A 27,383-nucleotide genomic window follows, 5' to 3' on the forward strand; every position below is an offset into this window, starting at 1 on the left:
AAAAAAAAAAAAATCACAAAAAAAAAAGACACAGGATCTATTCAACTAGGTCACTGCAAATTGTGGGACCTTGCTGTGCACAAAATGGCTGACTCTTTTGCCTACATTGCAACTGTGACTGCAGGTCACTGGCTTGGGTCATTTGGAATAACCTAAGGTCATGAAATGTGCTATGAATGTAAGTCATTCCTTCTTTCCTGTGAAGGAAAGACAATTCAAATATAACTGGGTGGGTATATTTTGGATTCCAGGTAAACACTCATGTTTTTCCTTTCACAGCTTTCCATTCATCATGTTGTAGCAGTAATGTTATATTTGAATAAAAAGGTACAAATGACTAAGCAGTAATTCTCTGCTTTTAACACCTCGATTCCTGATTTACAGATAATTGGACACTGTGCGAGATCAAGTAAACAGTATGATGTGAACTGAAAACTCAAGATATACTTCTGAGGATCTGAATTTCGGATTATTTCCCTCACCCGCACCATCACTTCTGTATAACCACTATGCCGAGAGTGTGGGTATAGGCTCAGATATTCCCATTATTGGAGAGCCTGTAGACATTCAGTTCCAAGACAGACATGTGAGAAATTTAATCAAGGTACTGAGCACATCAAGGACTGCACTCTACCTCCAGGTAAGGGGAAAAGATTTGGGATAAATAGATGTGAAACAGCAGGGTGAAAGGATGAAATTTCATCTCTCACCCAGCACAACCATAACATGTGAAAACAGCTACTGAGAATGCATCAATTCCCAATGGTGAAATTAGAAAAGATAAAGAGTTCTCATTCCTATTCCCCATTTGGCAAGAGAGCCACATTCTTAAGCCTACAAGCTGAGACAAAGATTCTACTGTAGCACTAAAACCTCAAAATGTTACAAAAGGAACCATTCTCTCCATTTGTTCATTTGAGAACCCAAAATAAATCAGAAAACATTCACTCTGTCCCATGTCATTCAACATGTTCCAACATCCTCATTGAGAACAGACTGATTCTTCATAAGATGACAATATTTCATATCCATAGTTCTACAATGCTTTATTGTATGTTGCAACAAGTTTGCATTCTAGAGCAAAAAGCTGAATAAGTCATTAAAAACATTATTTGCCGTTAATAGAATGTAATTTCAAACAGTACAAATGTAAAATAAGTTGGAGTAGAACAAAGGCTTTCTCTTTGCTCTTGAATATTGTAGGGAAGAGTTGGGGACAAGTACAGTCTACTGTCGAATAAAGTATACAGCAAAGCACCAGAAATAGGGAGGTCAGAGCAATATCCAAGTTTAGATTCATTTCCCACTGAACGCTGGCAGTATGACGTCTTTCAACGTGATGAAAAATGAAGTTCTAAAAGTACTGGGTTGGGAAGGGAAAGAAAAATTGAATTAGAATTGAACAGTTGACAATGCCAGTGAATATTGTGTGGAGGGGGATTAGCCATGTGGTTAGGAATTAGAGCAAAAAAAAAAGGTAGTGGAGTCAGTGTTGGGTGGAGTTGAAGTGGATTTAGAGCAGACTCTTGAAGGAAGGAGATAAATGAATTTGTGATAAGGTTGAGGTGCATATTTTAGAAGAAATATTAAAATGAAGAGCTCCTTGGCACTCTTCCCAATGTCTGACCAATAGTTAGCCCTCGCCCAACATCAGCACAGGAATCAAGGGCTATTTGAGGTAGATGGGAATGTGGAATTTGAACAATTGTTGCTCCTCCAATTTTGAATGTTTGTATCACTAAAACAGATGAACATCACTTTACTGTTGGCGAGACATTATTGTTGGCTGCTGAAGTTCTTACATTACGGTAGGGACTACACTTCAAAAGTATTGCATTGTGACAAAGCAATTGACAGCCATCCCGAAGCAGTGAAAGTTGCTGCATAAAGAAAGGAAGCAGTCGATACCGTCATTACATCAGTTACCTGGGTTCTAGGAGGAGAAAAACACTTTGTGTCCTCCAAAGGATAACTCTTTTCCCTGTGTCAAAATTACCCCCTACCCTTCACTTCTTCAGCCAAATACAAAAAGCTCACATTCCCGCTCAACTCCTGCTGTCCCAATACGTCTTCCACTTGACCAGAACCTTATACTGATAGCATGCTAAATAAGTGCAAACCCCAGTGGACATTTCTAACAATGCATGCAATTTGGCACTATTTCAATTTATTTTAAATACTCTACAGGGCCTCGCTAATAGCTTTGATCTAACCAAACTAAGTATTTAGAGTTGCGTGATAGGAAAGCTCGAGTATTACTGAAAAAAAAGACACATTCTGTCAAAGATTTCATCCTGCATTCATCAGGTTAATTAGCAAAAATTAGGAAAACACATTTATATTGTATGAAAGCATAAGAAAGAGGAGGAACAGCAGGCCACTCAGCCCTCTCGTCTGCCCCAGCACTCTATAATATCATGGCTGATCTACCCAGGCCTATACTCCTCTATCATTCCAACTCCTCATCGCCATGAAGATCTTGATATTTCAAAATTCTACCTCTTCTTTAAATACTTTCAGTGATCTAACCTCTACAACTGTCTGGGGTAGATAATTCCAGACATTCATCACGTTCAGTGAAGAAATTCCTTTGCATTTCAGTATTCTGTAACAACATTCCAGAGTTTGAGATTCCCCCAATGGTGGAAACTTCTGAACAACCAACCTCTAAAATCTTGTGTGTTTCAATATGACCACTCCTCAAATATAACGGTGTAATCTGTTCAGCCATTCTCAAGAAGTCAATCACTTCAACCCAGGAATCAGCCCAGTGCATCAATTTCAAACTGCCTCTAATGCCAGCATAGCCTCTCTTGAAAACAGGGACCAAAACTGTACCGTACTCCAAGTGAGGCTGTTGTAACAAGACTCCTGAATTTTTAACCTCCAACCCGCTAGCAATAAAGGTCAAAATTCAATTTGTCTTCTTAATTACTTGCTACATTTGCATGTTAACTTGTGTTTCATGCACAAGAAAACTGCAGTCCCTCTGTGCTGCACATTTTCGGAGTTTCCATTTAAATGGAGAAAAATCAAAAAGGTGCTACCAAAGTACATGACCTCATACTTTTCTCCATTAAACATCATCTGTCAAGACTTTTCCCACTCACTCAACCTGTTTACTTCCCTTGCAAATTCTTTATGTCCTCATCAAAACATACTCTCCCACCTATTTTTGGTACTGTCAGCAAATTTGGATACACTGCACTCTGCCCCCTCGTCCAAGTTATTAACTTAGATAATAAATATTTGAGACCCTAGGACTGATCCTTCTGCTTCTTCACTATTTACATCTTTCCAACATGAAAAGGATCCATCACTCCTGACCCTGTCTTCCACCAATCCTCAACCCACATTAATAAATTACCCCAATACTGAGAGCTCCTTTGTCGTGCAAGAATCTTTTACATGGGACCTTACTGAATATCTTCTGAAATTCCAAATAAAGTACATCTAACAGTTCCCCTTTTGGTCCAACCAGTCCATGCTGACCATAATCCCAAACTAAACTAGTCCTACCTGCCTGCACTTGACCCCCTATTCTTTCAAACCTTTCCTATTCATGGACTTATCCAAAGGTTTTTTAAATGTTGTAATTGTACCTGCATCTACCACTTCCTCTGGAAGTTCATTCTACACATAAACCACTTTCTACATAAAAAGTTGCCCCTTGTGTCTTTTTCAAATCTTCCTCCTCCCACCTTAAAAATATGCCTTCTTGTCTTGAAATACCCCATCCTAGGGAAAAGACACCTGATGTTCAATTTATCTATATTCCTCACGATTTTATAAACCCCTGTAAGGTCACCCCTCAAACTCCTATACAACAGTGAAAAAGTCCCAACCTATCCAGGCTCTCCTTATAACTCAAACCCTCCAGTCCCTGCAACATCCTGGTAAATCTTTTCTGAACCCTCTCCAGTGTTTATAAAATCCTCCACCATAAAGACTGATCCAAGACATTGGTGAAAAATTTCAACCATTTTCCTGTTATCAATTCCCCTGTCGCATCCTCAAGGGATCCCACTCTCGCTTTAGCTATTCTTATATTCCCTTAGAGTCTCTTGCTGTTTGTTTTTCAATTTCTTGCCAATTTACTTTCATAATCAATTTTCTCTTCTTTCCTTCAAGTTCAGTCATCCACTGCTTCTTTCTAAAACCAAAATCCCAATTCTATGACCTATCACAAGTCTTTACTGCTTTGTATGCCCTAGTTTTTGACTGGACACTCCCTTTACCTGACTTCATTAACCATCAATGTCTCATCCTTCTCATCAAGTCCTTCTTTCAGACCAGAATCACACCTATGCCTTCTGTCCCTTGCTATTCCTTATTTTCATCCAAACTGATTCCACATCATGATCTATTGTACCTCTATCACTATTCACTACTACACTCCAAAACTCCTTTATTAACAAAGCTGCCTCACCTCCTTTCCCCATCTGTCTATTCTTTTGGAATGCCAAATACTTATGAATATTGAGATTCTAGTTATCCTGCAACCATCAAGTCAAATTCATTTATTTCTGTTTGTCCTGTGTATATTGTTACAAATACTACACACATTCAGATAAAGAGCTTTCAGCTTTCTATTTTTAACCATTATTCCTGATTCTGGTTTTAATTTTTGCTGCACTCTTCTGCTTAATTTTTCTGTTGTCCCTCCCTGTCATAATTCAATTATTGTTTAAGCTTCTCTTCAATTAACAACACTCCCCCCTAAAAAAAATTGAGCTTCAATATCACCTACAGTCCAATTAAATGATTCACCAATGGACCCAGCATGTCTCCAATGGAACAGCTCTCTCTTTCCCTAGGACTAACACCAGTACCCCAAGAATTTGAACGCATTTCTCCCACACCAATCTCTGAGCCACACATTTGCCGCTCTAATCTTATTTACTCCATATCTATTTGTATGTGGGTCAGGTAGTAAGCCTGATTATTACCTGTTGTTCTTAAGATAACCTCAAGTTATGTGTCATTCCTTAGCATAACCTCTTTCCTAGTTCAACCTGGATTGTTGGTACCTACGTGGACCACAACAGCAACATCCCTCCCACTCCAAGTTCCTGTCCAGCCCAAAAGAGATGTACCATGTAGGTAACACAGCCTTTGGGATTCTGTCTTTGCTGCAGAGAACAGCATTATTACTACATTTCGCTTTCTCCCCCAACTCAATTGGTACCCTTGACCATGGTGCTTTGGTCAGTTCATTCATCCTCCATGCACTACCTTTATCCACACAGGGAGCACAAACCTTGTACCTATTGGACAATGGCAGTGACTGGGGATCCTCCAAAGCTAAATTCTAGATCCCTATACCTGCCACTCCTGCAGTCGCACTACCTGTCCCTGACCACAGACCAAATTTGATGTGATTAATCTAAAGGGTATGACTGTCTTCTGAAACAGTATCCAAGTGCACTCCCCCATCTGTTGCGGTGTTTGTAGCTCAGATTATAGTTCATCCACTCTGCGTTGAAGTTCCTTCAGCAACCAACACATACCAGCTCCCACATACTGCAGCTGCAACACACCACCAGCCTAACCATTTCTATTCTATTTAGAGAATGATTCTGGATGCTAAATATTTCAAAAGTAGATTTCCTAAGTGTACTCTTCAGTTGTATTATCATCTTGTGATCTAAAGCTTGACCAATCAAGAAAGGCACTGAAGAAATAGCCAACAATAATCGACTTGTTGTCCTGTGATATCACACTTTAGCCTTGGCAGGTACAAACAGTTTGAAGGGATTATTTACCGCTGGTTTTTAGTTCCCACTGCTGGTGACCTTCTAATGTATGTCTGCTCTTCAAGTCCGCTTCACAGTGACACTAACTTGCTGCACTACTGACTGGTTGGAGGTGTTGCCAGAAAGACTGTACAGTTAATGGACTAACAATTAACTGGCAAGATTTATTTTAAATTTTAAACTACGCAGATTGACGCTAATTGGTCAAGGCATTGCCATGAGAAGTGAACTAGCAAACGTCTCTCACATATTTTGCTCAGTTGGAATGGTTGCAGTGTGTGGACATGTTCTGTCTGTAAAGAACAGGATCCTGTATATTAATTAATATATGTCTATATTAATATATATTCCAGTATGCGTAAGTAGGAGATAACAAGGTGTAGAGCTGGATGAACACAGCAGGCCAAGCAGCATCAGAGGAGCAGGAAAGCTGACATTTCGGGCCTTGACCCTTCTTCAGAAATGGGGGAGGGGAAGGGGGTTCTGAAATAAATAGGGAGAGAGGGGGAGGTGGATAGAAGATGGATAGAGGAGAAGATAGGTGGAGAAGAAACAGACAGGTCAAAGTGGCGGGGATGAAGCCAGTAAAGGTGAGTGTAGGTGGAGAGTTAGGGAGGGATAAGTCAGTCCAGGGAGGACGGACAGGTCAAGGGGGCGGGATGAGGTTAGTAGGTAGGAAATGGGGGTGCGGCTTGAGGTGGGAGGAGTGGATAGGTGGGAGGAAAGACAGGTTAGGGAGGCGGGGACGAGCTGGACTGGTTTTGGGATGCGGTAGGGGGAGGGGAGATTTTGAAGCTTGTGAAGTCCACATTGATACCATTGGGCTGCAGGGCTCCCAAGCGGAATATGAGGTGCTGTTCCTGCAACCTTCAGGTGGCATCGTCGTGGCACCGCAGGAGGCCCAGGATGGACATGTCGTCTGAGGAATGGGAGGGGGAGTTGAAATGGTTCGCGACTGGGAGGTGCAGTTGTTTAGTGCGAACCGAGCGTAGGTGTTCCACGAAGCGGTCCCCAAGCCTCCACTTGGTTTCCCTGATGTAGAGGAGGCCACAACGGGAACAGCGGATACAGTATACCACATTAGCAGATGTGCAGGTGAACATCTGCTTGATGTGGAAAGTCTTCTTGGGAGCTGGGATGGGGGTAAGGGGGGAGGTGTAGGGGCAGGTGTAGCACTTCCTGCGGTTGCAGGGAAAAGTGCCAGGTGTGGTGGGGCTGGAGGGGAGTGTGGAGTGGACAAGGGAATCACGGAAAGAGTGGTCCCTCTGGAAAGCAGATAAGGGTGGGGAGGGAAAAATGTCTTTGGTGATGGGGTCGGATTGCAGATGGTGGAAGTGTCGGAGGATGATGCGTTGGATCCGGAGGTTGGTGGGGTGGTACGTGAGGACGAGGGGGATTCTATTTTGGTTGTTATTGCAGGGAGGGGGTGTGAGGGATGAGTTGCAGGAAACATGGTTGAGGACATTCTTGACCACTGTTGGGGGGGATGTTGCGGTCCTTGAAAAACGAAGATATCTGAGATGTTCAGGAGTGGAATGCCTCATCCTGGGAGCAGATGCAGCGGAGGCAAAGGAATTGGGAATAGGGGATGGCATTTTTGCAGGAAGGTGGGTGGGAAGGTGGCTGTGTAAGTAGGAACCTGACTGACAATCCTAAATTGGTTGTCAGCATAATTCTTTGCATGACTTCTTGTCAATTGTCTTGATGGGTGCAAGATACAAAGTTTGACAAAGTATGAGATTCGTTTCAGCAATAATCAAATTAATTATGGTTAGAAATCAGAAAACTCAAATCATAGAATGAAAACCATATCTGACAAAGTCTAATGACTGGAGAAGACCTCAAGCCTACCCATAGATGCTGGCTGCTTAAGGTCACACTGCCAAGCATACCTATCCTTCATTCGAACCCCATTGTTTTAACTCAAGCAAAATCCACAAAACCAATCACCAAATCAAAGCATTCCCTTTTTAATATTCCCTTCAAACCATACTACTTCATTAGCAACTTTGTTCAGGTAATTAATCCACTTACAATCTGCTTTTAACCACAGCCTCAATAGAAAGACAGCTCTGCTAGTCTGGCTAATTCTACATTGTTCTGTAGGATTCACAAATATATCATTAGCACCATCTCTCTGCCCATGTTTCACAATATTCCTTTGCAAACGCCCTTCAATCCTGTCCATTATCAGACAACTTGTTTCCGTTCATCAATTGACTGCAATTACAGCATGTTATTCATTCTCAATCTCTGCATGACCTTCAATAGATTCTTTCATTCCTCCTCCACCATTCCTAATTGTTGTTATTAAGTGGTTTGAGAAAAACTAGCATGCTGCAGATCAGCCATCATCCTTTTGAATGGGTACCAGACTTAAAAAGGCTAACTAGCCCACTCCTGTTCCTGTGCCCTTCCCTTTCCTCATAGCCACCTCATGTTCCTTATGTTCCACTACTGTCTATTCAAACGTAACCAGTATATCTCCTACAATGCCTTGTCCTTCTACACTCAAGTTACTTCCACCATGTTTCAACATTCATTGGTGGTTTGTTATTCATCATCCACACAAGGTCTCTGTGCAACATTGTCCATCAGCATGATACTAACTTCCATACCATTGTCTCTTTTCTACAAATAATTCATCTTCAAAATTTTCCATAGTTTTTCCCTACCTTAACTCTTTACAATATCCTCTAGCTCTAAGTCTCCTCTTCGTTGAATCAATTCTCAGTGCTTTTGATTTCATTTGTACTACTATTGTTAAGACAACCACCCTCATTGGTGAACTTCTGTATCTCTAAAAATATACACAAAATCTACCTGTTCCAACAACAGTTTCTACAACATAAATGTAAGACTTCTAGTTACCAGGCCACATCATATCCTTTAAGATACTGTATTTGTTTCCTTATGTCTATTTGTGATGGTTTGTAGCATTTTTCATTGATATTCCCTAATATAAGACACCAAAGAAATTATGATGTTCATGGCGAGAATTGCTGAGTGTCCAAAACTCTTGCCATCAACAATACTAATGCTGTAAGTCTCAAGTCTAACCAGAAGCTTCTCCTCCTAGGTTCCTACCTCCACCCGGGGTCTGCGTCCAATTTATTTTATCAAGTACCTTAGAATACTTCTCAATTTCAAAAAGATGCTGTCTTAAAACACAAGCTGTTGGTGCATGCACAATTGTGTCTCAGTTCGGGTGTAAGAGAGAGGAGGAGGTTGGGAAAGTACAGTAGTAGGGCTGATGAGAATGCAAATGATTGTGAGCTGTTGGCATTATTGTAAAAGAGAAAAATCCATTAATGTTCACTGTATTGAGTCTTGTGTTCATTTCGTTTGATCAGCAGTAACAATGAAACATGACAGATTATGTGGATTGGCTACACAATGCAATGAGCATCAAAAAGCATTTTCCTGTTGATCTTAACAAATGACACAACTCTGAAACTACTAAAGACATGATCTAATTTTCCATTCGGCTTTTATACCGTAGTCCAAATCAATCCACCATTCCAATTGTTCCCAAGGATACAGGCTGGAGAACATGGAAAAGTGGTAGTGTTCCTACCTGTGGACCAGGAAAGCCTGGGTTCGAATCCTACCTGCTCTAGAGATGTGCCATAACATGGCTGAACAAGTTGATAAAATAAAAGCTACAGGTCAGGGAACCCAATAGAGACAACAGCTAGGGAGTACAGTCAAGATGAGAACAGTGTTAGGGAGGAGAAGGAAGTCAGAGTAACAGAAATCATGTTTCTAGAAGAATTCTGGTACATGAAATAGTTTAAAATGCATGGCCACCCAATCTAGTCCACTTTAGAAAACCAGACTAATTCAGTCAGGTTGTCAGAGGATCTGGACACAGGTGTATATGGTTGCTATAACATGGACATCAGGTTTTTGCAGGAAGAGAAAAAAAATTGAAAAGCTACATCTTATCGAGAATAGACAGAGAACAAGCTGTTTAAAAAAAAACAGGTATTATCTATCACTTGTACAGGCTCCCATTATCCCTCACAAATCTCAGCCTCTAACACTAATTGAAATGTTCCTGTCTCCAGCAGAAACCGATCATTCTCACCCTACATTGCTTTGGATGCTGTATTACCTGCTTTTGGGAACCAGAACTTCAACTGCTGAATCATTTCCAGAGAACAAGGAGGTACTTCCAGTTCTCAATCTTACACATCAGTGCCAGTAAACTCAAATTGTTTCAATAGGTAGCCGTCATAAAGAATGTGCTCGTTTTTGCAATGTGTTCCTGTACCTGATGATCTTGGTATTGAGAACATAATGGAAAGACCCATCATTTCATCAAACTGGAGAGAAAACGCCATAGGGAGAGCCATACTGCAGCTGAATCCTTCTGTGCTATATCTATTATTATTGTTTTAGGATTTAATCTACAGTCTGGGCCAGTAGCCCCACATACCAGAATGCACTCATCCCAAAGATATCATGTAGTCCATATGCCCGCCAACTCAGGCAGCAGAGGAACCCAGCACAGAGCCACACAGTTTAGTGTTGTCCTGCATCACAGCCTCTCTCATTGGCATTCACACCATTATCAAACAGCTATCACAGAATACAACCAGCTGCAGCCAAACAGGTGAACTCCGGTAGCACTTTAGATTCACATACATGATCAGCATCTCTACCTCACACACAGACACACATTACACAGGTCAGACAGCACTAGTCAAATACACTCAGATTAATTCGTAGGGATTAGAATGAATGCTACAATTCAAAATGAACTGTATTAATTAACAAGAGAATTGTATTAATAGTTGCGGTTCTGAATCTCTCAAAAGTTGTTCCCAGGAGAGGAAAGCGAATGAAATTACATCGAATTGATAGACCTGGAGTCCTTGAACGGACGTATCTGATTAGTGGTTACACGAGTTTTGCTGGACTTGACTACAACAAGGTCACTGGATCGCACAGAAGAACCTACCGCCTCTCGAGCGTAACAACGAGTACAGTTACTCACAGATTTTAGCCAGGCTGGCTACCAGAATCCACACTGCAATCAGGTAGGGTCCTTGAACATGAACCCATTGCCACTTCACCATCTCGAAGCCCACAATGTCGTGACCGTGATGACTCTCCGAGCTCTGCATTTCTGCGGGCTGCCGGGTTGGCTGCAGCTCCGGCTGATGCAAAGGTGAGAGGCCAGCTTCAGGCAGCAACTCTGTCCCCACCGAGGTCCCATTGCTGGCGGGCGAAGCCTGCACCGCACACAGCAGCAGCAGCAGGACGGGAGGCATCGTTCGCTGTAAACCCGGAACAGGCGAGTGACTGTCTCTGTGTGTGTGTGTGTGTGTGTGTGTGTGTGTGCGCGCGTCTGTCGTGACAACCCGCACACCGGACAACCAACAGTTCACAACCTGACTTCGTTACCTCAGCCTCCCTGGACTGAGACTTCGCCTTTTTAACTGAGGGAGGCAGGCCTGGGGAGCATGTGACCAGCAGGGGTACCCAATGCCTGTTCCTCACCGCCAAGCTGTCAGTCAGAGCTCACAAAGTGCAGGCCCCTGTCCCAGTGCCAGCGGGAGACCGGCTGCCTGCCCTGTCCCCTCACTCCACCTGCAGAAGTGCTCACATTTCAAATTTTCTCAAAACGGCCCAACCTTCATCTCAAATCTCAAATTCATCTTTGAGTCTCCTCGATATTTCAATTGGCATTTTCTTAAAAAGAAGAGAGATGAAATAACTCCACAGAGGCCAGCATCCCGACACATTTTAGTCATAAGTGGAGACTGCTAAAAACAGATGTGGCTTTCTCAGAGCGGACGGGATGTTTAACACTCTTGTTCTTATCTGTCAGCCAGGGCTCCCTGATTGGACCAGATTAACAGCCCCAATCAGGGAACTCGTATTCAATAAGGTCCACCAGGCTGACCTCATTACAATCACTACAAGAGGATATAATGCACAGTGAAATCAAATACTACAATTAGACAATGACCTATCCTGTTTCTGCCTCTGAGCCCAGTAGAATTAACTGGCACCATACTCATGCCAATGTTATATTATAGATATGCTGTGCTGACCAGCTACATAGGTACTTGTTCACACGGTCACTTTGAATCTAATGTGCCTTCAATTTTGAACTTTCCCATCACAATATCTGACTACACATGATCTACTGTAATTGGTTTGGTTTCAGGTACTGACCATGATAATGATGGCAGTGCCCCATTGTGTTTCTGGTCAACATTGTTCAGGCTGGCTCAGGGCTGTGAAGTGAGTGATATCATCTTCCTTAATGCAGTGCCTGCTGTGCTGGGAATATTTATGAAACCTGCTACTGGGGAAAATACAAATTCTGCTGAATATAAACCTCTCCTCCGTATGCAAACACAAACACCTTCCAATCTATAAAGCTCAACTGTCCCAAGAAGGGTATCGACCCGAAACGTCAGCTTTCCAGTTCCTCTGATGCTGCTTGGCCTGCTGTGTTCATCCAGCTCTACACCTTGTTATCTCAGATTCTCCAGCATCAGCAGTTCCTACTATCTCTGTCCCAAAAGACAGCTGTAATTTTATACAAACAGTTGTGCATGTGATGACGAATACCACCCTCAGTATTTATTGAGGTGATGTATTCACTACAGTTTAAATCCAGCTGAGATACGGGCTGAATGGCCTCCAGTGCTATCTTTTTTATTATTCTCATTTCAAATCGTGTATTTGTCTTAAATTATTTGATTGAATTTAAGTAAGTGTGTTATTTTTCTCACTATAGTATTGGCAGGAAATTCTTTAGCATGTTAAGAAATCTAGACTTTAGACCACACTAAGCCGTTTCCCATCCAACAGATCAGATGGAAGTAACAGAGAGAACTGCAGAGGCTGGAGATCTGAAATGAAAACGGAAATTACTAGAGAAATTCAGCCGGACTGGCAGCATTTGTGGAGAGAAACTGGAGTTAACATTTCATATCCAGTGACTCTTCATCAGATGAAGAGTCATCTTCTGATGAAGAGTCATCAGACTTGAAACATTAACATTCCTACTACCATTAATTTCCAAAGGTCCCCGCTATCACAGATATCAGTCTCCGGCCAACTTGATTCACTCCACAAGAAGTCGGCAAATAGCTGAAGACATGGGATATTTAAAGGCTATGAACCCTGACAACATTTCAGCAATAATACCGAAGTCTTGGGTTCCAGAACTAGCCATTCTCAATGTCAAGCTGTTTCAGTACATCTAAATACTGACATCTAACCAGCAATGTGCAATATTGTCCAAGGTATCTTTTTTTAATTTATTCATTAATGGGATGAGGGCATCGCTGGCTACGCAGCATTTATTGTCTATCCCTAATTGCCCAGGGGGCAGTTCAGATTCAATCACATTGCAGTGGGTCTGGATTCACATGTAGATCAGACCAGGTAAGGATGGCAGTTTCCTTCTCTAAAGGACATTAGTGAACCAGGTGGGGTTTTCCCACAATTGACAATGGATTCCTGGTCATTGTTAGATTTTTAATTCCAGATATTTTATTGAATTCAAATTCCACCATCTGCCGTGGTGGTATTCGAACCTGGGTCCTCAGGATGTTATCTGGGTCTCTGGATTAACAGTCCAGTGATAATACCACTAGGCCATCGCTTCCCCTCCTGTCTACAATAAGCTGGACAAATCCAAACTCGCCAGTTACCACTCCATCACTACACATTTAATTAACCACAAAGTGATGGAAGATGTCAGTGACGAGGCCACGAAGCAGCATGTGCTCAGTAATCTTCTCCTCACTGACACTCAAGTTGGGTTTCACCAGAAGCAGTCATCTCTTGACTTCATTGCAGTCTTGGTCCAAATATGGACAAAATAGCTGAACTCCTGAAGTGAGGTGGGAGTTACTGCCCCTGCCACCAAGGCAGCATTTGATTGAGAGTGGCTTAAGGAGTCCTAGCAAAACCAAAATCAATGAAAACCAGGGGTCATCTCTCCAAAGGGTTGGAGCCATACCTGGTACAAAGGAAGGTGGCTGTAGTTGGTGGAGGTCAGTCATCTCAGCTCCAGGACATCTCTGCAGGAGTTCCCCAGGGTAGTGTCCTCGGCCCAACCATCTTCAGCTGCTTCATCAATGACCTTCCCTTCATCATAAGGATATTTGCACAATGTTCAGAACCATTCGTGAATGCTCAGTTACTGAAGCAGTTCATATGGAAATGCAGCAAGACCTGAACAACATTCAGAATAGGGCTGACAAGTGGCAAGTAACATTGCTGCCACACAAATGCTAGGCAATGAACATTTCCAACAAAAGAGCATTTGACTATCTTTGAGCAATCAATGGCATTATCAGCACTAAACCCCCACTATCAACTACCTGGTGGTTACCATTGATCAGAAATTTGACTGGACCAGCCATATAAATAATGTGACTCCAAGAACAGGTCAGAAGCTGGGAATTCTGCAATGAATAATTCACTTCTTGATCCCCCAAGTCCTTTCCACTATGTACAAGAGACAAATCAGGAGTGTGACAGAATACTCTCCACCTGCTTGGTTAAGATGCAGATCCAACAAGAATCAAGAAAATTGACACCATCCATGATAAAGCATCTCATCCCTCACTTTCAACATTCACAACTGATGCACAGTGTGTACCATCTACAAGTGCACTGCAGCAATTCACTAAGGCTTCTTCAACAGCACACTTTCCAAACCCGTGACCTCTATCAACTAGAAGGCCAAGGACAGCAGATACATGAGAACACCACCACCTGCAAGTTCCCCTCCAAGCTGCTTACCATCCTGTCATGGAAACATATCACCATTCCTTTAGTGCCGCTGGGTCAAAATCCTGGAAATCTCTCCATTACATCACTGTGGGTCTACCTACACTCTATGAAGTGCAGTGGTTTAAGAAGGCAACTCACCACCAATTTCTTAAGAAAAATTTGGAATAGGCAATAAAAACTGATGTAATCAGCAACCTCCACATCCTGTACAAGAATGAATTTTAAAAAAAACTTAAACTAAGTGAATTTTCCCAACACACATTCTATACAAGTTAATTCAATCTTGGTATGAATATTTTTATAATTTTATATATAATCAAAAGACCATATTAATCTTTTTCTGTAAGTTTTCTGGGTAAGCCAGCCCACAGTTTCAAACTGAGTAAAATAAATGAAAGGCTAGGGACACCTGCAAAACTACATATATAATATATTAAATGATGCAGGAACTATTGGTTGAGTGATATTAAATTTATATTTTGCCAGGATGATCTTTTTTCTGACAATTTCAGAGTTTATCACCAAAAGCACTCCTCACTGTCTGTAACAGTGACTCAGGGCTCCATCATTCCCAACTTTTGCCATATAACAGTCATTAACTTTTCTCATGTCATGTATGTGCCCCCTTTGCCTCATGAAGTAAGACAAGCATATTGTTGCCATACCAATCACCTTCATGCTCTTTGTTTGGGAAGGGGAAAATTGTCTTATTTAATTTTTCTAAACACCCATTCTTCACACAGCTCACATCTAAACAAAAGCCACCACCTATCAGCTTTGATGACTCTGGTTTTACAGTGTTTTTCACATAGATGTACAAAAAGGGTGAAATAAAACAGTTAAAACACACCAATGCCTTCCCTCATTATGAAGCCTGGCATCCCTCAAATTTGTTGACAATTTAATCCTTAAAATCTGAAATGAAGCTCCTATATCTTTTTTGTTATTAAATCTGCCTCTGAGAATCTTATATTTTTCTTTGTGCCAAATAGTTCTTTATCCCTTAACAACTTTTGGCTTCCTATAAAACCCAATTCTGATTAACACTGTAATTGTTAGAATTGAGAATGATATTCTAACATTTACAGTGTTAATCAGAATACATAGGAAAACTCCTCTCTGGCAGATAACCCTCTAAGTGCCTAAGTGTCAATTTCAGGGAGGTTTATGGAGGGTTTCCCTGGCAATTTTTCTCAATTGCTCATCTTATTAACTACGAACCCCACCTCCATGGCACTCTCTTACACAGTCTTGTTCAGCAGCAGGAAAGGCCTCAACAGTACCAGCACCTTCTGCATTCACACTGCAGGTGTTATATTTATACCCCAGCTATACAGCATTTCAAATGCTGCAGACCAGGAAGTGCCCTTCATGATGTGATTGCCTGAGCGAAAGAGACCTGCTTCGCTGACAGAGATCAGGGAGTTATGGTGGAGGAAGGTTGTCCTCTTTCCTCAGGGCTGCCAGAGGAGACCATGGCATCAGACCCTTCCACCATCTTCTCTCTGCTACCTCACCAACATATCACCAAAAATCTGTCCTGGTCGATCCATGTTGACGCTACAGTCAAGAAAGCAAACCAAAGCCGCTACTTCCTCAGGAGGCATGTCCACAAGGACCCTTACCAATTTTTGTAGATGCCCCACAGAAAGCATCCTATCCAAATGCATCACAGTTCGGTATGGCAACTGCTCTGCACAAGAGTGCAAGAAGTTACAGAGAATTGTGAACACAACCCAGTCTATCACGAAAACCAGCATTCCATCCACTGACTCCATCTGCACTTCCCACTGCCTCGGGAAAGCAGCCAACATAATCAAAGACCCTTCCCACCCTGGCTATACTCTTTTCTACCCTTTTTCATCAGGTAGAAAATGCAAAAGTTTGAAAACACATACAACAGATTCGAGAACCCTTCTTCCCCGCTGTTATCGGACTTATGAATAGACCTCTCATATGTTAGAGTTGACCTTTCTCTGCACCTTCTCTGTAGCTGGATCACAATATTCTGCATTCTGTTCTGTTACCCTGATGTACTTATGTAACGTATGATTTGTCTGGATAGCATGCAAAACAATATTTTTCACTGTATCTCTGTACATGTGACAATAACAAATCAAATCAACATTAAATCAAATCACACTCATTCAAACTCTGCTACTGCACTCACCTCCCACCAAGGTTCATGATCTACCACGCTTGCTATTGCATGCAGCATTTCTGCTCAATGGGTGTCAGCCACGCCAAACTACTAACCTTTCCTGCTCTATGCACTTTCTACTTACTCACTGGGACACCCTGACCACCTTTGGCTCCCACCTGCACCAACACTAACAGCTGTGTCAGCCACTTTTGTCTCACTTAACCCCTCCCTCCTTTTGTCTCATTGGAGGAGTTAATGGGCCTTGCTGGAGCTGAAAGGACCAAGACTGGTTTCAGGGTGGCCAACATTCTTCTCCTCACCTCGTGTGCCAAGACATCCATGCCCCAGCAATCCAGTTGTGATGTGCTGCATTGCTCCCCCAACACCACCATTGTGAATATATCCTTAACATGCTCAAGCTTCTAGCCCGACCAGCACAACTCACTCCCTCTCTTGTCCTCTGTAGACCAGCCCCACCAGTCATCAGCTCCACCTCTAACCCAAGAGGAAGAAGACATGGATCCCTCAGAGGATGTCCTGCCAGGGCTTTCTTCCGCACCCTTCTCCCCACACCCAAAAAATACTTGTGCCTCATAGAAACGTAGAAAATAGATGCAGGAGTAGACCATTCGGCCCTTCAAGCCTGGACCACCATTCAATATAATCATGGCTGATCATGCAATCTCAGTATCCCATTCCCGCTTTCTCCCCAAACCTCTTGATCCCATTAGCCGCAAGGGCCATGTCCACCTTCCTCCTGAATATACCTAACGAACTGGTGCCAGCAGCTTTCTGTAGTAGAGAATTCCACAAGTTCACAACTCTCTGAGTGAAGAAATTCTTCCTCATCTCAATCCTGAATGACTTACCTCACGTTCTTAGACTGTGATCCCTAGTTCTGGACTTCTCCTACATTGGAAACATCTAGCCTGTCCACTCCAATCAGGATTTTATCTGCTTCTACGAGATCTCCCCTCATTCTTCTAAATTCCAGCAGGTACAAGCCGAGCCAATCCAGTCGTTCCTCATAAGTCAGTGGATACTTTCTCAAAATTAGACTTGGGAGCACTTTCTGGTAAGTACATCAGCGCCATGTCTCCACATTTGGCTGAGGAAGAAAGGCCCCAAAGGGCATCTCTTGGCTCTCCAGCTACAAACCTTTGAGGCCAATAGGCTCTAGTATATGGCAGGCTCTCTCCAATCCACTCTCAGCCCCCAGGACTGCGCTTAGACATATTGGGAAGGAAAAGAGTAGGTAAACTTTCTGAGGACACATAGGTATAACTACAAATTCATATTAATCAATATGTTGACACTTTTAATCATCACCTCTCTGATCGACCACATTACAATTTCAGAAAAGCTACAAGAATGAAGCTTTAGGAGGTTATCCTTCCTCAGTGCCAGTAAATGTTAGATCCCTGTTTGAAGGATTGCTGCTGTTTCTCTAATGTCCAATGTAGTATAACATGTTATCATGGTTGAATGTATGAGTGTCAGATATTGTATTGCCTTCAAACAGTTGTGAATATTAATTTTTATTAAAAAGCAGGGAAAGCAAAGAAAGAACTAACAAAAAAAATGCTGGGACTAAACCGGGATTGATTATCTTTCGTGCAGTAACGAATTTACAGTCAGTGAATAGTGACTACACCTAACAGGGATCTAGTGGAAGTGTGTGTAAATTAAATCCTGTCTGGCGTTGTGGACCTAATGCTGCACTGCTCTGTCACAGTGAAGGTGATGCTCCTGTTTTCCAATGTCCTCATCTTTCTTCTTGGAAGACTGCAGCAGCTCTTCAGCATCCATCACATGCGCCCTCTGCCTGCTGCAGTTGTACAGAGCACAGCACGCACACTGCATTGCAAGGTCCCACAAACTAGTCCAAACATTGGAACCTCATCTTGAGAGGGCCTACCTCTGCCCCACGATGCCTGTGATGGAAGAATGGGCTGCACTGTAACTACACTCAGCTTCCTTCAGGGATTGCATAATGGAGTCATCGGCCACACTTGCAGAGAACATTACTAGTCTCCCACCAGCTATTCTTGGCAGTCTTCCAACGCTTTGAAATGAAGCAAGAATCTGAGAAGTGTCGAGGATGTAGACATCATTGTACCTACCAGGATATTTGCTACAGACTTCTAAGATGTGTTAGCAATGATCACAGATGACTTGTACGTTAACCAGCTAGAACCCTTTTCGATTTGATGAACTCAGCCATGTTCTGGTAGGGCATCCTAAACGCAATGTCGACAGCATCCAGTACCTGGGGGATGCCAGTTATGTTGGCAAACCTTACTACCCAGGCTGCTGCTTGTCTTGGGGAAATTGAGAACTCTCACACAGGCCCCCGGTGGATCGTTTGAAGCAGCCAATCACATAAAAAATTGGCACAGCAGTCACCTTGACAACCAGTCACCCCTTCAGGTCATAAGTCCTCTTCCAACAGATCTCACAGTTCAGTGATACAGTACTAGGACATCCTTTGTCTGCAGCTTGAGGAAATGGTCAGAAATCACACGACACCAGGTTATCGCCCAACAGGTTTATTTGAAATCGCAAGCTTTTTTAGTGCTGCCCCTTCATCTGATAAAGAAATAGTGCTCCGAAAGCTTGTGATTTCAAATAGACCTGTTGGATCATAACCTTGTGTCATGTGGCTTCTGACCTTATCCACCCCAGTCCAACCCCAGCACCTGCACATCATGGATGGAGGAAATGACACTGAGGACAAAGGACCCTGGGCATCCTGTATTTCCTCCACATCCTGAGAGATGCTCCAACATCTTCTCATGGAGGATGTTCATTGGAGGTTGCTGCTTTCCCTAGGCTCACTGACACATTTGTTCCTCCTCAATATCTCTGCAACACAGTGAGAATGCCCCCTGCTGTGGGTGGATCCACTGTTGATGTTAATATGAGCCTATGTGAGGAATATCAGAAACAGAACAGTTCCTTTGTAACGTGAGTGGCTACAGCTCGCTATGATACAGTGGGACATGGAAGCCTCTGACAAGGTGGACCATGGGATGACTGTCTATGGACCTCTGACATATTAGACCCCATACAAGGCTTAGTGTGTATACAATGTCCTGGTACATTGAATTATTAGGGCCATAGAGAGGACTTTAAATTAATTAATAGGCAGGAGCCTTTGAGAGAAGGCAAATGTAGGTTTGCAAAGCCAAAAGTTATATTAGTATTTGAGGGCAACTGTTTTGACAATGATACGCAGAATGTGACGGGAAGGGACAGCGTATACAAGCCTACAAAATGCAACAAATAGGCACAAAGGGGTAACGAAAGATAAGAAGGCAAAAATCACTGACTCTTCAATTCCCATAATATTTATATCAATATTATTTAAAGAAGCAAACAGAGGCTAATGGGTGTGATCTTATGGCTGTTAAGGAGATAGTTATCAGGAGATCAAAACTGGGAACTATAAATCACTCAGAGATAGCAAGAACTGCAAATGCTGGAGTCAGAGACAACACAGTGTGGAGCTGGATGAACACAGCAGGCCAGGCAGCATCAGAGGAACAGGAAAGCTGACGCTTCGGGTTGGGACCCTTCTTCAGAAATGGGGAGGGGGATGGGAGCTGGGAAATAAATAGAGAGAGGAGGGGTGGGGCTGGGGAAGGTAGGTGGGATGGTGATAGGTGCATTCAGGGGCTTTGTGACTTTTTGAAAGACAGCCCAGAAGGAATGGGTACCCTTGTTAGTATGGAATTAGTGCTTTAGCAAGAAATGATCTTGAATTGGATGATGTAGAATTCATTTTGAGTGGATGTAAGAAATAACAAAGGGAAGAAGACCCATTGTGGGAGTAGACTATAGGACCTCTAACAGTGACTGATCTGTAGGACTGAGAACAAACCAGGAAATAATGAAGGTATGTAAAAAGGACAGTACATTAATCATGGGTGGCTTTAATCTTCATCTAGATTTGGAAAGTCAAATTGGCACATATAGCTATAAAGAAAAAAATCATAGAGTGTTTTTAAGATAGTTTCCTAGAACAATATATTGTGGATCCAAACAGAGATCAGGCTATTTTAGATCTGGCAGTGTGTAATCAGGCAGATTTAATGAATAATCTCAGAATAAAAGTCCACTAGGGAACAGTGATCATAACAGATTAGAATTTACCATTCAGTTTGAGAGTGGAGAACTTGGGCCAGAAATAACCGTGTTAATTATATGGGAATGAGGGTAGAGTTGTCAGAAAAGACGACTGATGAACAGTGCAAACTTTTAAAAGAAAGTTAATTACTTGCAGTAAAGATATACCCAGTGATGAAGAGAAGTTTTAGGAATGGGTTAACCAGGGGAATTAAGGATGTATCAAATTGAAAGAGAAAAGACAATGTGGCAAAGATTAGTAATAAATCAGAATATTGGGATAATTTTAAAAGTCAGGAAAAGATGACCAAAAATTTAACAAAGAGTGCGAAATAAATGCTAAGGGCAAACTGGCAAGTGACATAAACACAAATAGTAAGAGCTTCTTTAATTCTATAAAAAGAGAGAGAGGGCAACAGGGAGCACAGGTACCCCTAGAGAATGAGACTGGAGAAATGAGGGGACTACAAAATAGTACAATAGTTGAACAAATACTTTGCATCAGTATTCATGGTAGATTGCGTTAAAGGCTAATAAGTCCTCTGGACCTAATAATTTACACCCTAGGATTTCAAAGGAAATAGCTGTAGAGATAATGGATGCACTGGTTGTAATCTTCAGAGAATCCTTAAGTTCTGGTAAAGTCCAAGAGGATTGGAAAACTGTCAATGGAACTCCCTTGTTCCAAAGGCAGAGAGACATAGAACTATAGGCAGTTAGCTTAACATCTGTCCCAGGGAAAATGTTAGGGACTATTATAACGGACGTATCAATAGAGCATCTAGAAACACATGATGTAATCAAGCAGAGTCAGCATGGTTTCATGAAGGAGATATCATTCCTGACAAATTTATTGCATTTCTTTGAGAAGACAACAAGCAGATTGGATAAAGGGGAACTTGTAGATGTAAGTAAAATATTTGGATTTCCAAAAAGCATTCAATGAGGCACTGCACATAAGGCTACTAGATAAAGTGCCCGTGGTGTTGGAGGCTGTATATTAGCATGGATAAAAGATTGACTAACAATGGAAGACGTAGAGTTGGGATAAGGGGGGCACTTTCAGGGTGGCAGTCTGTAACTTGTGGGGTGCCACAGTGCTGTGGCCACAATTATTTACAATATACATCAATGATTTGGATGATGCAAATAAATATACTGTTGCCAAGTTTGTGGATGAAACAAAAAAAGATGAGAAAAAGCAAATAGTGACAACGACACAAGGACTGTGCAAAATAATACAGAAAATTTAAGCGAGTGGACAAAAACAAGACAGATGCAACAGGAAGTGGAAAATGGACTTTGACAGGAAGAATAAAACAGCTAACTATTAATTAAATTGAGAAAGACTGCATAACATTTCAGCACACAGGGATTTGGGGGTCCTAGAGGATGAATCACAAACAGCTTGTATTCGGGTTTAGTGGGTAATAGGGAAGGCAAATGTAATGTTGGCCTTTATTTAAAAGGGAGTGGAGTATTACAATAGTGAAGTCTTGCTAAAACTATACAAGGCAGGAGGAGAGGTTGAGTAGATTGAGCCTTCACTCATAGGTCTTTAGAAGAATGAAAGGCGACCTGATTGAGACATTCTTAGGCAGCTTGTAGGGTAGATGCGGGAAGCTTGTCTTCCCCATGTGGGAAAGTCTAGAACCAGGAGACATAATCTTAGAATAAGGAATCATACATGTAGGACTGAGATGAGGAAGAATTTCTTCTCTCAGTGGGAATTGAATATGTGGAATTCTTTACTATAGAGTACTGTCAAGGTTGGGTATGTAAGCATATTTAAAGTTGAAACAGAAAGATTTTTAATCAGTAAGGGAATCAAGGGTTGTGGAGACAAAGCAAAAAAATAGAATTGAGGATTATCAGATCAGCTATGACCTTCCTGAATAATGAAGCAGACCTGATTAGCTTGCTCGTGTTCCTTTGTCTTATGGTTCTTTATTCTTGGAACCATTCTCATGAATCTTTCCTCTAGCTTCTTTGATGCTTTCACATCCTTCCTAAAATGTACTGTCCAGAACTGGACAAAACACTCCATCTGTGTTTGAACCAGTGCTTTAGGCAGGTTTATCACACACTGTTGCTATTGTACTCTATGCCTCTACTCGTATAGCCCACTAATCCATATGCTTTATTATTTGCTGTCTCACCTCGGGACCTTCAATGACTGTGTATTTTTCCCCTCAGGTCCCACTGCTCTTGTATCCCTTTTTAGGATTTTACCCTTCATTTCGCATGCAGCTTCACATTTTGCTAAGAGTAGGAAAACTAATAAATTTGAAAAATCTTTGTCCCAAAGGATGTTTGAAACTTGGGACTTAGAGAATGAATTTTGCTGCACAATGCCAACTTTTTTCTCTGTTGTTATCCTATACTTTCTTTCATAAAGAAGCTGCCCTTTCTAGTTTTTTGAACCCAGCATTTTCCATTTGATGTTAGAATTCCAGCCAAGAATTGACAAAATGAGTACAATTAATAACGAAGTGAATCATCCGTCCGAAAACTCAGGCAGTAATTAATAATGCTCAGTGACATGATATTTAAAATATACAACTACTTCCTTTTAACAAATTCAAGCACAAACTCAGACGAAACAAATGCACACCACAGCTTGAGGGCTTGATGCTAGTCCCATTACATAAACCAAACAATCATTGTTTCGACACGACTCATAAAATTTAATTTTCTGAGACAGTCATTAAACACTTCAAAATAACAATAAGGAACTAGTGTCATTTGTTGGGTTTTCCAGCATTCATGTTTCAATTTAAATTTAAACCGATAATATGTTACTTTCAATATTCATTATTCATGAGGCAGACCCAGTTTGTTAATTGAGTTTAATACTGTGAGCCTCTTGTTTATAAATTAACATTTACAATTATATTCACACAGTCACGTTCCCTTTCTCATTAATTTTTCATGCTTCATTACTGCATATTTTTATCTCCCCAATAATAAACATTTGTGGTGACGTTTGAAACACTGTGATCTAGGTTGAGATTGGTAGTAGTTCCTTTCAGTCAAGGAGTTTGAACAACAGATGCATTCAAAGTGATGTTACCATTAGACATAGGAGTAGGTCATTCAGCCATCAATTCTGTTCCACCATTCGATGGGATCATGGCTGATCTGATAATCCTCAACTCCATTTTCCTGCCTTTTTCGGATTAAAAATCTGTCTATCTCAGCCTTGAATATATCTAATGACCCAACTACTAAAGCTCTCTGTTGTGAATAATTCCACAGATTCACTACCCTCTTGGAGAAGAAATTCTCCACATCTCTGTTTTAAATGTGCAACCATAATTCTGAGATTGTGTCTTCTGGCCCTGGACTTTCCCACAGAGTGAAAAACCTTTCTGCATCTACCCTATCATGCTTGGAATCAACCTAGTGTTCCTTGTCTGGCCTGCCTTCAATGCCAATATTTATATACAGGGATCCAAACTGTTCACTGTATTCCACCTGTGGTCTGTCTAGTACCTTATAAAGTTTTAACAAGAATCCCCTATTATCATACTCCATTCCCTTTGAAATAAACGCCAACATTCTATTTGCGTTCCCTATTACTTGCTGAACTTGGATACTAATTTTTTTTACGATTCACATAAAAGGATTCCCAAATCCCTCTGGTCTGTAGCTTTCTGCAGTCTTTCTCCATTTAAATAATATTCAGCTCCTCTATTTTTCCTGCCAAAGTGCATAATTTCGCATTCTCCTACATTATAATCATCTGCCAAGTTTTTGCCCATTCAATTAAACTGCAAACCCCTTACATCGTGAACCTGATAAAAATGTTGCAAAGATTCCTTTGAGCATCTTGAAGGCTATGGAAAAAAGTCATATCATATTGTAGTCTGCGATTTGTTTAGTTATCTATGATTGATGGATGACATTTTGTTAAATCCATAACAGTGGAGGGAGTTTTTGAGCAGGGATTGCTAAATCAGTCAACTTGCAAAAATGAATTAACTCCCACAACAACTTGAAAATCCTGCCCAGGGTGTTTCTGCCAACCTACGTGTTTTTTGGTCACTCTGTCAGTATTTACTCATATTTGCTGTCAACTGACATGATGTAGTTACAGGTTCTGCCCACAGGATGGCTCTGGAGTGAACTTTTGAATTTCCTCTCCCAATTCAATGACCACAGAACGGCGAGTGGAAACTTGTGGCACAGTAGTGGTGTCTTTAACTCTAGGCTAGAAATGTTGCCTTCAAAGTCCCACCCATAACAATGGCATGTCGTAACAGGTTGCTTTAGAATGATGCAACAAAAGGGGAGCATTTTGCTGACAATGCTTATGCCAGCTCTTTGAACGAATTATTCAATTAATTCTGGACTGGAGAGGTTTAAGAAGGTAGCTCATCATCACATTCTTAAAGGCAACCAGGGATGGGCAATAAATGCTAGCCCGGTCATATCCCATAATTTTTAAAAAAAATTATCCGGCTCTATTTATAAAAATGCAACTGCATCATCTAGCCATGCTCATGGTCACGGTAAAAAAGAAATTAACCCGATATAAAATTTAATTACAAACTAGTTGTTAAACATTTTCTTCTTTTGGAGAAGTAGTTATTCTTATCTGTAAATATGTATCTGCACCCCAGTTATTCACCTGCAGATTCAATTATTTAACAAATGCATTTTATGGTTAAAATTCAAAACTCAGTTGAATGTTTTCCCACTTCCTGAAGATGTGAAGTGTCCATGGAGACACAGATCGACACAGTAGCCAAAGAAAAGACGAATGACAGGACTTCTGTTTGTTATCCCTGGCATATCACCAAAACCTACCTGGATACAAGAGCAATTTACTCTAATCATGAGTTAGTAACAACTCAACCTTGACAGTAACTGAAAATACAGAAGCCAAAGTGTCCAAAATCTCAGACAGAAAAGATCCAAAACCCTGGCATTCTTTCTTATGATAATAAATGCTTCCACAAGCACTTTTGTATCCCAGTACTAAATGTTCTACTAATGTCCACTACTTTATTTATGACTGCTCCCCTATATGTGTTGTTGTCCTTTTGTTCTACAGATAATGTTTAATCATTATAGATTAACTGGCAATTTTCTTATTGTTTGTTGGGGAATGTTGTTGGAACAGAATAGTTGTTGCATTAGCCTGCACTCCAGGATTGCATCATAGTGTGGAGCATTTAAATATTTTTATAGTATTTGGAAGTGGTATTTGTCTTTGTTTCTGACTCATGTTTGCATCCTTTTGTGTTATTTGTTCATTGGATGTTAGGATCATTGGCTGGCCCATTGAAGAAAGTAAGGGCACTCCCTTGTCAGGTTGCTCAGGGAAGGAGGAGGTATCTCTGAGACCCAGCTTCCCTCCGCTTTCTTCCAATCCTCCTCTGCTCAGCCAGCAATGCCTTCCTGGCGACCATGTCGCCCTCCCTCATGTACAGCCTGGGTCCCTCGGCAATTCTAGCCCTTACCAGAGGCTGCCATTTCTCCTGGTTCCCAAAAGGAAGAGTTGACATCCTCAGAATGGCTGTCAGCTCAATGCTAATGGGATTCCTGCTCGTGGGGTCCTAAATCCCAGGGATGGCCCAAAGCCGCGAGGGCCTGATGAGCCTTAAGACAATGAGCCTCCTCCAGTGGAGGTGAGGCAGGGCTGCTGTCAGATGTCCAGTCAGCATGCAAGAAGATCTCTGTTCCCTGGATTAAATTCCACTCAGTGTTTCACTTTTTCTATTAATATTAAGCTCTATATCATCAACTTCAGCTATCATTTATACAGCACCATTTATATAGCACTGTATAGAGTGATATATCAGTAATAAACTGTTTTCATCAGTGTATTGTATCCTCTCACTTTTTTATCCCCTTTAAACAATCTCCAGTTTATATTGTCATCAGCAGATGTGTTCTCTTTCTCTGCATTATGTTCGCTTTCCATCTATGAACCTTCTCTTAGTATCAAAAATTGTCAGGAACTAGTAAATATTTTCCCCTTTCTGATCAAAGGTAATTTATCCAACCATCTCAATTACTTAATACAACTCATCCTTTGTCAAATAAATTATCACTTAAATTGGAAAAGTTGGGGAAGACTTTTAAATCTTGACGAAGCCATTGCTCTGAACTGGCATATAATAATGTCTTATTTTAGATGTGCACCTCAGTTTTTTTTATTGTGGGAGAAAGTAGCAGAAAATATTTAATACCTAAGACAAGAGCCCCCCCACCCCAGTCTTCCGCTTTAAACAAAGAATGATGACATTCACAAAATACAGAGCTGAGAAATACAGAATATGGAAATATGAATAATAGAATATATCAATTCTGTAAAATACATTCACAGAACTGGCCAGGTCAGTCTTACTGGATTTTAAAAGTTACATTGTTTCTATAGTGATAGGAATATTTCACATAAGGTAACAATTCTGAGTGGAAATTCATTTCCACCTATAATTACTGCTATGTAGAGGCATAGCGTCATACAGAAACAGACCCTACGGTCCAACCAGTCCATGTCGACCCTAATCCCAAACTAAGTTAGTATACCTGCTTGGCCCATATCCCTACTGACATTTCTTATTCATGTACTT

At 41.4% G+C, this 27,383-nt stretch overlaps 1 protein-coding gene across 2 annotated transcripts in view; it reads right to left on the minus strand.

The window, feature by feature from the left end:
* Window positions 1-11,155, minus strand: part of LOC109917994 (sodium/hydrogen exchanger 5-like) — a 229,057-nt gene extending 217,902 nt beyond the window's left edge. For both annotated transcript variants that reach the window (XM_048605598.1, XM_048605597.1), the window contains exon 1: window positions 10,759-11,155. In XM_048605598.1, coding sequence (XP_048461555.1) covers window positions 10,759-11,035 — 277 coding nt within the window. In that variant the 5' untranslated portion in view covers window positions 11,036-11,155. The remainder of the gene's footprint in view (window positions 1-10,758) is intronic.
* Between the last annotated feature and the right edge of the window lie 16,228 nt (window positions 11,156-27,383).

Source organism: Rhincodon typus, chromosome 15, assembly GCF_021869965.1.
Source record: "Rhincodon typus isolate 14 chromosome 15, sRhiTyp1.1, whole genome shotgun sequence".
Classification (NCBI taxonomy): domain Eukaryota; kingdom Metazoa; phylum Chordata; class Chondrichthyes; order Orectolobiformes; family Rhincodontidae; genus Rhincodon; species Rhincodon typus.